At 39.6% G+C, this 13145-nt stretch overlaps 1 protein-coding gene across 1 annotated transcript in view; it reads right to left on the reverse strand.

The window, feature by feature from the left end:
• Window positions 1-13145, reverse strand: part of LOC123661529 (focadhesin) — a 28171-nt gene that overhangs the window by 14000 nt on the left and 1026 nt on the right. Inside the window, exons 3-10 of the mRNA XM_045596488.1 lie at window positions 11619-11778; window positions 10394-10536; window positions 9850-10001; window positions 9179-9735; window positions 8123-8227; window positions 7352-7464; window positions 4834-5037; window positions 3855-4047 (exon numbers count right to left, since the gene is read on the reverse strand). Of these exons, the coding sequence (XP_045452444.1) occupies window positions 3855-4047; window positions 4834-5037; window positions 7352-7464; window positions 8123-8227; window positions 9179-9735; window positions 9850-10001; window positions 10394-10536; window positions 11619-11778 (1627 nt within the window). The remainder of the gene's footprint in view (window positions 1-3854; window positions 4048-4833; window positions 5038-7351; window positions 7465-8122; window positions 8228-9178; window positions 9736-9849; window positions 10002-10393; window positions 10537-11618; window positions 11779-13145) is intronic.

Here is a 13145-nt window from a genome sequence, read left to right on the forward strand (position 1 = left end):
ACTTCACTGTCTGTAACTATCTTTATGCTTTGTTTGTAATATATTTGTGGTCTACAATAAAGTATAAATAAATAAAATATATTATATACGTATATAGGTATTCGTAAAAACGTCATATGTGCCGTATGGAAATCTAAGGTTTAAAGGAGGTTATTAGATTGCAAAGACAATCACATTGCTGAATGTACGGTAACCATACATTCTGCCGACTCAAAAGAAGGAAGATAGTAATGGGTGCTTAAGTAGGATGCGTCCAAATGACCGACATAGTTTTTCACATGACGTAATGCCGACCAATAGGTACTCATATTGCAAATAAACAATTAGTTTCATCGCGTATTATGTGTACGTCATACATTTTATCGTAATAAATGTTTTGATTGCTGTTCAGGGTTGTTTGCAACGTTGTATGAAGATTTATTTCGTTTGTAAAGAAGTAAAATTAGCATCAACATCATAGTAAATAAAGAATGTTCCGAGAGGCTTTTTAATCGTGTACATATGTATTTGCTGCCGCAGTTGCGGGTCGGCGCTTGTGACGTCATCGCATATCATTGTTTGAATGTTATCAATACGTGTCTCTGCTTGCTCTTTAGTACTTTCTTTTCTTACGGGTAAAACTAATTTTAACCTGAAGAAGAAGACGGGTAGAACTGACAGTTTTAAAATGGGTATTTTTATGACGCCATTTTTAGTTCTGACGGACGCGACTAGTACGTATCCATCCTTCCTGTGTGAACTTTAACCACTCTACCCAAGGACCACTTGCCTGGTCCACTCAGGTTTTCGTGTTTGATTAAGACGATATCATTAGTCTCGACGTTTTTAAAGGTGTTCTTAACTTGGTACGAACTAGTAACTGCTGTAAGTACTCAGATGACCACCTTTTCCGGAAGTGGGTAGTCATTGCTTGAATAATCTGCCATCTTGTTTCTAAATCCATGTGGTTAAAGTTGGTTTGTTGTCTTGCTATCAGTGATCCTCCAACCGAGGAATGCCCAGGTGTTAGGTACTCGTCTTCTTCTCAGGTATCGTTTGGATGACCTTTTTTATAAGTCGTGATAGTAGCAGTACTCCACATAGTTCAAGCTTTGTTCGTATTCTTGCATAAAATTTTTGTACCTACCTTTCCGAGAAGCAATTATTTTTATTTATCCCTTTTACTAAGTTGTAGAAGTGAACAATTGCTTTGATTTTGATTCACTGAGGTCGAGAACTCAGTGAATCAAATCAAATCTCGGTGTCATGTGGAGGGCAACTTCATATCGATCGTGTGATAAACGTTGTGTTTTGGAATTATAGAATTTTTTCTTCAGAATTGTTCTACATATTTTTCTTTAATTTTTAATTAATGTGGTCGCACTGAATGTGTTGACGTAGTGATTTGCTCGTTGATTCATTCCAAGAGCTTCCAGTGATACCAATTCAATTCATTGTTAACCAATTAGATAGTACTGGTACCAATTTTTTTTCCTTGGTACAACCCTAGCCGAAAAGTCAATAGATTTCTATTAAATAACAATTAAGAAAAACATGATATTATTAACGATAAAGTATAAAAGCTAGGTTACGGAGCATCCCATGCAGAGCAAACAAGGATATAGTAGACATCGCGACAGAACAAGATGTCATCATCCTCTTCACCTTTTGCACCATCGAAAAATTCGGCGTTTTCACCCTATAACCGGAACAATAACAAGTCGATTTGTATCGTACCCAAGGAGTGGAAAGAATATTCTAAAGAAACTATGGACGCTGTGCTGCAGAGCAAACTCACCAGTTATTGGAGCGAATACAAGAAATTAGAAGGTGCTGTCGTCCAAATTGGCCACGTAGCTGCCAAGCTTGAGTATCATGACAAGCGCTTATGGATGAAACGTTACGGCGACCTTAGAAACAAACCCCATCCTAGAGAATACGCCCTTACTTACGTCCATAAATTCGGCCCGCCGCAAAAGTAGAAGAGAATACTTTATTTGTAATATATTTTGTAATACATAAAGGTAATAGATTATTTATATGGAAAATTAAACAACATTCATCTTGAGTACGTAGATAGCTACATTTACCTCGGAAAACAAATATCCTTCAAAGCACAAAATAATGACCAAGAAATCACAAGAAGAATTCAAAAAACCTGGAGCAAGTTTTGGAGCTATAAAGAAGTTCTAAAAGAACATTTCTCTGTGAATTTGAAAAGGAAAATAATGAATACATGTCTTCTGCCTACAAACATGGAAATTTACATCTAAAGCCAAACATAAAATTAAAACAACTCAGAGAGCCATGGAAAGAAGCATGCTAAGGATCAGAAAAATGCAGAAAATAAGGCACACAGTTATTAGAGAGAAGTCAGAAGTGATCGACGCATTAAACTTCGCTATGAAATTAAAATGGAAATGGGCTGGACATGTATCTAGTTTGACTGACGAAAGATGGACGAAACGAGTTACAGAGTGGACAGGTCCGCAAGGCTACAGAAGAGTAGGAAGACCACTTACGAGATGGGTTGACGACTTAACACACACCGCAGGCCGAGACTGGCTAGACATAGCTAAAGATAGAGACACGTGGCATTCTCTGGAGGCCATTACCCGAGAGGGGTTCTTGCATCTCAACTATATATTTCCAAATTTATTTATTCTGATTTTTATTTGCACTAACTGATATTTATTTTAAATTGAGTTATTGAGTGTTATTTTATTGAATATGAATGTAATGTAAACCTTGACAAATATTTTTGAATTTGAGCTATTAATTATAAACTATATTGACAATTATGAATGTAATATAAATACCTTGACAAATATTTTTTATTTTTTTGAATTTGAGTTATTAATAAAATTATTAGCTTTATTGACAATTATGAGTGTAATGTAAATACCTTGACAAATAGATATTATACAATGTGATATTAAAAAAATCAATTATTAATTATTATTTTTATAACAATAGTTTTTTATTAATTTGTCATTATCTCATAGTTTATTTATTTTCAGTCTAATAATGTTATTACATTTTTTTCAACAATTTTTATGCAATAATTTTAGTCAAAAATCTGTAATGAAATGACGCAAGAAATACAAGGCTTTTTTATTTTATTTATTTTAATAGATTATTTAAAAAATATTCATGTTTACTTTTGCCACCTTTGAAAAATAAATTGGAAATCAGTGTGACTAGGGTTGGGTTACAAGCATTGACTTTAAAAAACATTCAAACACGTTTTACTGACGTACTCCGCGTCTTAAATATGTTTAGTCACTGCTTGATTGACACCAATAGGTTGATTTCATATTATAATCAAAGTATCAATATATGGTACGATCATTTCATAAATGAATTTGACCCTTTGGTATGACGCATTTCGTAAATTGTTACCTCACACGGGTCTCATAACAGAAATCGAAACGTACTTCCGTCCATCCGATTTATTGGTTCAAAGACTCCCTAGTTGATTCGGTTTCCTAAGCATCCGGTTTTGACTTGACGGAACTGGTACCCCACGAACTTTAGTTAAAGGAACTGAAACTCGACAAACTGGAGGTCGAGGAACTGTAGTTATTTGATGTTGGAGATCCAGAAAAATTCAACCGACTACAAAATAATCTCAATAAACTTAGTGTTAGATCAACTTTCATTGGGTTTAGTTTCCTTAACAACCTTTCCTCACATGTCATCTCTCACTCAACCAGAGACTATACCATACAGATATCGATGAAATTTGAACGGTACCACATGACAAGCATCTGCTTTCGATTTGCAAATAGAATCATCAAAATTGATAAATCCTGTAAAAACTTTTGAGATATTAACACATAAACAATAGTCAGATAGAGAATCATGTTACGTACTTCGGGTATATCCTTCAGCTTGTAATCCTCGATCCTGTACAGCGCGAGAGCCTCGCAGGCCGCCTGGATAACTTCTGGATGTTCCGACTCGGCGATGTAAAGCCAGAGGCGACGAGCCGTGTCGGACAGAAGCTTGTCGTATTCTTGTGTCGATACGCGTAGTCCAGGCACTTCTGATAACAGCTTGCATAAGCTGGATAGGACATTTAATATTTTTAAGCTGGGGCTTACGTCGAGATATTGCTAAAGGATAAAGAAAACTATCGTTAAACGTGTCGATTTTCAAAGAATTTTAATAGAGTTTAAAACATCAAGAAGCAGTGGTTACAGCAACTTATATTTTGCGCTAATTTACACGGGTTCGATCCCTGATCGTGACTACTGTTTAGCGAAGTTATCTGTCTGTTGAAGTCATACACACATATGTAGGTTTATCAGAACGTAATAACGTTGCCTTTCAATGTATCTCTGACTCAGAAATTCATTCTATTGGAGGTAGTCGAGATTTAGGCGTTTATAATATACCAGATTATATTGGGTACGTTACTTATATGAGTAACATGCGCATCCCAGGCGAGGTAAGACTCACGTGCGTATCCTTAGCTGCATGTGACTCACCTAAGCTGCACCGACTCGCCTGACCCACACCGATTTACCTGAGCCGCGACGACTCACCTGAGCCGCGACGACTCACCTGAGCCGCTCTGACTCACCTGAGCCGCACCGACTCACCTGTGCCTCACCGACTCACCTGTGCCGTACCGACTCACCTGTGCCGTACCGACTCACCTGTGCCGTACCGACTCACCTGTGCCGTACCGACTCACCTGAGCCGCACCGACTCACCTGTGCCGCTCTGACTCACCTGTGCCGCACCGACTCACCTGAGCCGCACCGACTCACCTGAGCCGCACCGACTCACCTGAGCCGCTCTGACTTACCTGTGCCGCACTGACTCGCCTGAGCCGCTTTGACTCACCCGAGCTGCACGCGCGGGCGCGCGTCCCGGGCCAGGCGCGGCTCGAGCGCGCGCCAGGCGCCGGGCGGCGCCACGGCGGCCGCGCGCCACAGGGCCGCCAGCGCCTCCAGCGCGCACGCGCTCGCCACGGCGCCGGCGCGGTCGGTGCAGCGCGTCAGCAGCGACGATATCACCGACACCAACTCCAAGCCGTTACTGGTGGGCCTGTACGAGAGAGATGACTGCCGATTAATTCGTTTCGTTCAAGTCAGCAGCAGCTCAGCCTATTGCAGTCCACTGCTGGACATAGGCCTCCCCAAGTTCGCGCCAAACATCCCGATTTTCCGCAATCTTACACCGGCAACCTTACGTAGATCGTCGGTCCAACGGGTCGGAGGACGTCCCACACTGCGTTTGCTAAGACGCGGTCTCCACTCCAGGACCCGTCTCGTTCAAGTACCGATCAATTATAAAAATGAAAAAAACTGAACGATTTTTTATGTTAAAAAACCGGGCTGTAATGCCCTAACTTATTCCGTGGTAATGGATCAAGTGATAAATTGGGGTATTTATCACAATGCACGGGCATTATGAATAACGATGGAATACAGCGCTGGATATCTGAAATCGTGCAGTCCTCAAGTGTGACACGATGTATCTATAGACGCGCCGTACTCGTAGTAGGTAGGGGTGCCCCCCTACCCGCGATCTAATATACGTATTTACCGAAGCAGCCATGTCTGATTAGCTTACGGCTGAGCCACAAGTCAAAATAACATAGGGCCTTCGAGGTATCAATGTGTTTTAGTAGGTATTTCCAATAATCAGACTGACTTACAGAAGTAGCGCTAGCCTACGCCTTCTATCCTTAAAAAAATAACCTGAGCTAACCCAACATACTAACGATCTAATAAATTATACAAATACAAAAAAACAAAAACAAAACGTTGTTATAATTACTAATTTTATTATTGAAATATACACAGAAATGTACAGTACTGTTAGTAAAACGTGTTTAAAATTATAATTTTATTTATTCTGGCCTAAAAGTGACGAGCATTATGCATAATGCCCGGTCAATTTGATTGGTCATTTTTGAACTTTGCGCGAATTTTGGATAACGATTTACTAATCACTTGTTCCATAATAGTCATAACAGTACACTAAAGAAAAAAAATATGTACATAAGACGCGTAATTGTGTATATTTAATAAGACAATATTATTACTCTAAATTTATGAGAAAAATAACATCAACAGAAAATGTCAGTTCTTATTTTAATCTACTGTACCTATTGGTTCTAAGTTATCGCTAAAATATATAAAAATATCTTCACAAATATATTTGTTTTCCAGTGTCTTTGGAAGAAAGACAATTTCATCTAAATTTCTAGTAATTTATTCATTTATAAAATACATTCGCAAGCCAGGACCAGGGATTGACAAAGGACATGTGACAATGACATGACGAGATGTGACAATGGGACGATTTGTTTACACATCTTCAAACTAAATAAAATGAAATGTATGGGGCAAGATTTTGTGAGATAAATGATTTATTGGGGGGGTCACTCAAAGTGTGACTTAGCGTTACAAAGAAGAGAAGGGTCAGCCAAAATTTCGCGTGACGTATTTTATGGAAGGTTCTCTTAGGGAAATTTTTGGCTATTTTTAGGAATTTAATTGACCATCACTTCAGCCTATCGCAGTCCACTATTGGAAATAGGCCTCCACAAGTTCGCGCCAAAAATGGCGTGAACTCATGTGTTTTGCCCATAGTCACCACGCTGGGTAGGCGGGTTGGTGACCGCAAGGCTGACTTTGTCGCACCGAAGACGCTGCTGCCCTTCTTCGGCCTGTGTATTTTTAAGCCAGCAGTTGGATGGTTATCGCGCCATCGGTCGGCTTTTTAAGTTTCAAGATGGTAGTGAAACTGTGTTATATTATATGTGTTATGAAAGAGTGGGAGTGGCTATATTCTTAAATGCCGTAACCACACAGCACGAATTTAATTGATACCAGCCCAGTATTATTTTTATTCATTTTTTTCTAAATTACTAGGGCAACTAACGCTTACGGCCTATCTGATGATAAGAGGTTAACATAGTCTTCTTTTATGCGATCATAGCGCACAAACGTTCGGTCCATCTAATGTTAAACGGCAGCCTGTAGACGTCTACAACACCAGATGCATCGCAAGCGCGTTGCCGACTATACCCCTGACCCTGGCCAGGAGATTTGGTCACCTTATTCACCACAAGTTGTGATCTTCTGTGAGGTCAAGGTACATCCCACTCGAGCTGCTCCAGATTTTAAGCAGGCTATTTCCTGCTATGTGTAACACCTACCTCAATTATATTATACTAATGTTATAAAGTTAAAAATTTCGTTTGTTTGTTTATTTAGACGCCGGAAATACTATTTCTGATAGAAAAAATCTTATGTGCTGGATAGCCCATTTACCGAGTAAGGCTAGGACGGAAAATAGCATGTGTGAAACCGCAGAGCACAACTTGTTAATAAAAAAAGCTACCACCGACCGTATCTCGCATATCTTGAGCACGGCGTTTGCCCGCGCCGTGTCCAGCTCCCACTTAGGCTCGGTGAGGGGGGCCTCCCCCAGTGCCTCTTGCAGGTAAGGGAAGCAGCGAGCCTACACGGGAATTTATATGTGTAGGTATTAGTTTAAAAGCAAAGATTTATAAATGTATGTTTGATAACAGCAAAAAGCTGTCAGTTTCGGACCATCATAGCGATTCTGGACTGTTTTAGAACTGCTGGCCTGAAGTTAAATTATCGTAAAAAAAACGCAGACCGATAATAAAGCAAATATTTTATGTAGTACAAATGGCATGGGCAAGAGCCCAAAAAAAAGTCTCTCTGAACATTTCTGTACACGTTAAGTAATTTGGCCGAAATCTTTGGCAAAGTTACTTAACGTATTCTTAACGTAACGGTCTTAACGTAACGGTTCGGTATCGTCGTTCGGGTAACGGTTATAATGTGACGACGTCTTAGCGCAACGGTCACAGCACTCGCTTAGGGCTATTGCGCTGGTGGCTGCGGGTTCGGTCCACGCACATGACATAAATTTGTATACAGATATGTATGCCGTGGTCTGTGCGTTTGTACTTGTGTATTGTTTGTGTTACACATAAAAAATAATGACATGAATCACTGACAAAACTTATTCATTTAAAACACATAGTCATAAGTTTAATAAGAACAATTATATTTAGAACCGATTAAATTGTAATCTAAATAAAATTAATTAACAGCAAAGGTGCTATAAATATCTCTACGTCACATACCTGTGTTTCAGCTAGGCTGGTATATAGCATGATGAGGAAAGACGTTGGTACTCCTCGGCCCACTTTCAACTTATTCAATATCGCCACAAGCGCGGGTACATTTTCCTGGTAAAATATTGTATTTTTTCTATATACACATAGGTCGGCAAACAAGCGTACGGCTCACCTGATGGTAAGCGATTACCGTGGCTTATAGACGTCTGCAACACCAGAAGCATCGCAAGAGCATTGCCCACCCTACTACCAATCCCCCTCAGAGGCTCTGCTCACGTTACTCACCAACAGGAACACAAAACTGCTTGAAAGCAGTATTATTTAGCTGTGATCTTCTGTAAGGTCGAGGTACTTCCCCAGTCGGACTGCTCCAGATTTTGAGCAGGAAATTTCCTGCTGTGCTCTACCTCAGTTATGTATTATTCTATCCTATTTGTAATAGTCTTTTAAACCCTAAATGATTCTGTAACTCATGGTAACTTATCATATCATGTATGTTAATTGAAATATATAGTAAAAAAAAATAAGTTCCGTTTTAAAGAGCATATTTCGAGCCACATAGAGCCACATGTTCTGTATTCAGAGTCAAAAAATTTCAGACTAATGCTCTTAATTGTATTAAACATATTAATATGGAGCAGAAAGTAAAATGATCATCTACTCTAACAAGTCAGTTAAAACTCAACCGAAAAGAATTACACATCATCATCGTCATCATTTCAGCCTATTGCAGTCCACAGCTGGACATAGGCCAACAACAAGTTCGCAACCAGTAACAAATTCAACAGTGTTGCCCATAGTCACCAAGCTGGGCAGGCGGGTTGGTGACTGAAGACCGTGAAGAATTACACTAATAAAGATAAATCATTAATTTAAAGTACAGTACAATGAACAACCGCCCACCAACAACGGTCACCAACCCGCCCGCCCAGCGTGGTGACTGTGGGCAAAACACATAAGTTGACGTTATTTTTGGCGTAAACTTGTGGAGGCCTATGTCCAGCAGTGGACTGTATAGGCTGTAATGAATGAACAGTGAACAAATAAAAAAATTATACATACCTTAGTAGTAGCCATCAAGGGCAAACTCTTCAAGCACTCCAATTTGACAGCAGGACGAGCATCATTGGCTATCTTGTACAACAACACTGGCAACACTGTCACTGACACTTCCTTCTTAACACGAACTAAATCAACAAGCAACCTTATCACTTTCAACACAACGTCCAAATTCCCTTGCCTCTCCGTTACAACACCCACCAAAAACGTGAACATCTCCAGCTTTAACTGATCATTCGCAGTCATCAAGCCCTCAAACCAACTCTTTAATTTGTCGTCATTATCCTTCAAACTTTCCCATGTATGTAGTAATTTATAGTAAATATACAGTTCTTTGTCGACTTGTACCAGTGCTTGGAATATTTCGTTGTACTTCAGATTAGCTACCAAAAGTCCTGGGTCCGGGTTTTGTGTGTTTTGATGTATGTCTATAATTTTGGCGGCTACTTTTAACGCGTTGTTTGTTAGGTATGAAGGTAGGTGGAGCCACTGTAGAGATAGTCCGACGAAGGCGCTTAGACATACTGATGAGTATTCATATTTGCTAATTATGTTTAAACCTGAAAAACAAGATGTTCCTGGCATTTTTTAAAGTGTAATTTAAGAAATTCACTATTATTAACTAAATTCAATATTTAAATAATAACTTTTAACAATTATTAATTATTACATACATAAATTAAACAGCTCGTGAAGATACAGTGCAGAGGTATGTATCAAGTTCTGTGACAACAGCGCCACTGTGAGACCAGCCACTGTTTTCAACTCTGGTGCGTCAGTTGAGAAACACTTCTCTATTAAGCTGTAACAGCCTCTTGGGTCCCGTCTGAAATAAAAAAATTACACTTACGCTCTCCATAACTTTTTTTTTAAGTGAAACGTGTTTCTTTGTGATTTGAAACTCGTGAATACATTACTGCCCGAAACGTGTACTTACGACCTTTTTGACGAGACCGTGATCATCGGCGATAGTTCAAATCGCAACACCTTCCTAGGACTTTTTAGAAGTTTCACTTCTTCTTTCTCAAACACAATGCAAATGAGGATAGCGCAAACGACCGCGGATTCAATCCCTGCTCATGACATAAGTTTGTAAAATACATGCAAATATTTATTTGAGTGTATGAGTGTTATGGTCTACCCACATCTAATATCAACGAAATTTTTGTCTTACAGGGAACTGATGAATAGCAGGCGTTTATAACCATCTAAACTTACCCGTGAATCACTAACTCGCCACATACCCTCGCGAGCATGGGTACGAAGGCGACCACGTGGTCTCTTCGCTGCTGGTATATCGCCGTATCGCACACGGCCGAGTAAGCCGCAAACGCTGATTCTATTTGTTTTGGGTTACAGATCTGAAAAATATAAATGTTATTAAAATATAATGTTTAAAACCATCAGCGTGTGTATAATGTTTAAAACCATAGCGTGGTGGATTAAGCTCTAATCCTTCTCCTACATAGGGAAAGAGGCCTATGCCCAGTAGTGGGACATTACAGGCTGAAGCGTTTAAAACCATCGCTCACCTAAATCAACCACTCTGGTGTAGTGGTACGTGTAGTCGCCTGACACAACGACAGTTTGCGGGTTCGAATCCCGCTAGGTATGGATATTTGTATTTTAGACTTAATAAACGCTTCATACTGAACGGATCCCCCAGTAGGATTTTCTCCTGTGTTGGGGGTTCGGAAACACATACAATACACAAACGTCAGCGCCCCGACCACGACTAACATATATATGGTCAATACAAATGTCTGTAGTGAGCGGGTAACGAACCCGCGACCGCCAGCGCAACAGCCAGTGCTATGACCGCTGCCCTAACGCGTATATAACGCGTATTTGTACAAATATGTTTCCAGTTTGCATGTCTGTCCTTGTGGGTCTCTCCGAAGTGTCTCGGAGAGCACGTTAAGCTGTCGGTCCTTAGTCCTTATCATAAATACCTGATAGCGAACGTTACTCATAGTAGGGAACATATTCCCCAACCTGCAGTAGAGCAGCGATGTGGTTTAAGCTCCAATCTTTCTCCTACATGGAGATAGAGGCCAATGCCCAGCACCGGGAAGTTACAGGCAGGAGACCCACAAGCACTGCACTAACACCCAGACTGTGGCAAATAACTGTATGGTCAATACAAACGTTTGACGTGTACGGGAATCGAACCCGCAACCGCCAGCGCAACAGCCGCGAACGACTAATGTGACTGTTGCGCCAACGAGGCGTCAACTAGGTATATATTTTATTACAAGTTGTTCATATTAGTATGATCCTATTTTGGCCATATCCATACTATATATTGCATCATAATGCTGTTGGATTGCCTAGCAAAATAAAATAAAAAAAAGAAAACATTTATGAATGAAAATTCAACTCCCCATTAAAATTATGCCTACGTCCATGCCCATGAAATAGGAGAATCGGAACTTTAACATACTTGTTGACAACTAATACAAGTCAATAGCAGCTTGGACTGCGCATCAGACTGTGGCAAGCTCAGGAGCAGCTGCCAGGGTTTGATGCTGTGACTACGGTGGGGACTGCACGTCAGCCATAGAAACACTGGCCGTAGTAGCTCTAAACTATTTGACGCGACCCTGGAAAATAATTTTATTTATTATTAGATAAAATTTTGACAACATTTTAATTATCTAAATGAATTAAAAATGAATCGGTGAAACATCGCTCAGATCAAAACTCGCGAACATATAAAATATATATATAAATAATATATAATATGAGATATAGATATATATATAGATAATAGAGGCGACTAAGGGATAACACAGTTTCACTACTACCTTGGAACTTAAAAAGCCAACCGATGGCGGGATAACCATCCAACTGCTAGCTTTGAAATACACAGGCCGAAGACGGGCAGCAGCGTCTTCGGTGCGACAAAGCCAGCCCTGAGGTCACCAACCTGCCTGCCCAGCGTGGTGACTATGGGCAAAACCCATGAGTTCACGCCATTCTTGACGTGAACTTGTGGAGGCCTTTGTCCAGTAGTGAACTGCGAAAAGCTGTTGTGATGATATGTAAAATAAACTCAAACTCAAGGCAATCAGACCAAATGTGTTATAAATATTTACTAAAATTTAATAACATAACAATTCGACATAGCATTTTTATAAAACTAGTGGTCGCCCAGTGGTCGAAATTCAACCATAAATAATTTAAATTATAAGTTCAAACATTATTAAGGTTCTGTTGTCAAAGACTATACTTCTAGAATAATAAACAAGTGTATAATTATATGCGTACATGTGTCAAATACATGGTAATGTGTGTAATGATTTTTATTGATTTAATGTTTTTTTACACATAATTTTAAAAAAAGATTAGCGTTCTGCACTCCTTCTCTGTATAACCTATAAGCAGGCGAAATTTGATACTCCTCAGTCCGTGCTATTTTTCGTAAAAAGAGATACAAAATTTTTGATTCACATATTAATATATAGATAATATAACTAGATATTCTAGATTTTTATTCTAGATTTTTGAATATCATATCAAAAATTGACCGCTCCAGCGGGGATCGAACCCGCATCCTCGACTGACCGTGTCAGCGCTCTAGCCAATTAAGCTATGAAACGATGTACCCGCTAAATCGAAATTTTTGATATGATGATTTTTATATTTGGTTTAAGCAAACCGTGGCGCCGACACGGTCAGCCGGAGACGTGGGTTCGATCCTCGCTAGAGCGGTCAAGTTTTGATATAATATTCAAAAATGTTTAGAATTCCTAATGTGTGGGTAACACAAAAATAAAATCGTAGATATTAAAAATAGCATGGTGTCGTCTCCTGTCAAAGATTTTCATTGTAATATGAAACTTTGAATAGTTACGGGTTTCTGTAAAGAGCTCACTATAGACGGTACATCATTCCATAGCTTAACTGACTAGTGCGCCGACATGGTCAGTCGGAGACGCGGGTTCGATCCCCGCTGGAGCGGTCAATT

This window comes from Melitaea cinxia, chromosome 17 (genome assembly GCF_905220565.1).
Source record: "Melitaea cinxia chromosome 17, ilMelCinx1.1, whole genome shotgun sequence".
Taxonomy (NCBI): domain Eukaryota; kingdom Metazoa; phylum Arthropoda; class Insecta; order Lepidoptera; family Nymphalidae; genus Melitaea; species Melitaea cinxia.